Genomic DNA, 1,026 nt, shown 5'->3' on the forward strand with positions numbered 1-1,026 from the left:
GTAGATTTTGGATAGCCCTCAGACTGACAGGTTAGCACGAGCTCGCCTTCTTTTGCTGTTTTGAAAATGTTTTTGGTGACCGTTTTGAAAGGTGCAGTCACAGATAACTTAATATCCTTATAGTGAGCTCCGTTTGTTGTCCCTATTATACATTGGTAGGTTCCCGTGTCATTGATGCGAAGCCTGGTTACTTGCAACTTCGCCCAGCCATCTTTAATCTGTTCGGTGAGCAGTCTGGCGCGACCCTGGAAGTCTGGATGTCGGAAGGAGGCTTGTTCCTGCCCGCGATCCATACGGTACACTTCCCGAGATCGAGCCGGCGAGATCCAGTGCCAAGATACTGTCAAATCCTCGTATGGATGCTGAGACAAAGGGAAGAACCGGCAGCCCATCACCACGTCTCCTTCCAATTCGGCTTTATATGAGGTTCGCTCCGCGGTAGTGGTTAGCAAGACCTGGAGACATGGCTGCTTAGTCCACTTCATTTAGATTTTGTTTTGTTATTTTCTTCAGCAAAATAATTATTTTACCTTTCTCTGCTTCCTTGGTTGGGGTATCTGGCTCTTTTTCTTATTGCTTGAATATCTGTCCGGTCCTTGGAGTCCATCGGGCAAATATTCTTTTTAGCAATCCAGTTGTCCCTCTTCTATCTCATCCAGTTTACGGGATAAGTAAGACACATCGGCTGATAAAGCGAGCAGCCTCCCGGTAGTCTTTGGTATGAATTCTTCTAATTTATCGAAAAGGGCTTTCTGTTCTACAAATGCAGCATGATGCTGTGTCACTAGAGGTGTGATCTCCTCCTGTTCATTTTGTATCACTTGTAGTGCTGTTAATGTGAGCTTTAGTGCAGTTGCTATGCACATCCCTCGTTCCTCCAATCTAGCAGTACGAGCTTCCAGGTCATTCAGCTGATCCATTCCTTTCTTTCTTCGTTATGCTGTGTGAGACTGCGCCGCATTCGGGATTCGGCACCAGTTAACTTGCTTCGATCCCATTTATATATTTACTCTTACATAGGCCCCA

General features: G+C 45.8%; 1 protein-coding gene across 1 annotated transcript in view; it reads right to left on the bottom strand.

Moving 5' to 3' along the window:
* Positions 1-485, bottom strand: part of LOC133398269 (programmed cell death 1 ligand 1-like) — a 27,165-nt gene extending 26,680 nt beyond the window's left edge. Inside the window, exon 1 of the mRNA XM_061669907.1 lies at positions 1-485. This exon is cut by the window's left edge and continues 311 nt beyond it. Within this exon, the coding sequence (XP_061525891.1) occupies positions 1-485 (485 nt within the window).
* Positions 486-1,026: the final 541 nt, after the last annotated feature.

This window comes from Phycodurus eques, unplaced genomic scaffold (assembly GCF_024500275.1).
Source record: "Phycodurus eques isolate BA_2022a unplaced genomic scaffold, UOR_Pequ_1.1 contig_29, whole genome shotgun sequence".
Taxonomy (NCBI): domain Eukaryota; kingdom Metazoa; phylum Chordata; class Actinopteri; order Syngnathiformes; family Syngnathidae; genus Phycodurus; species Phycodurus eques.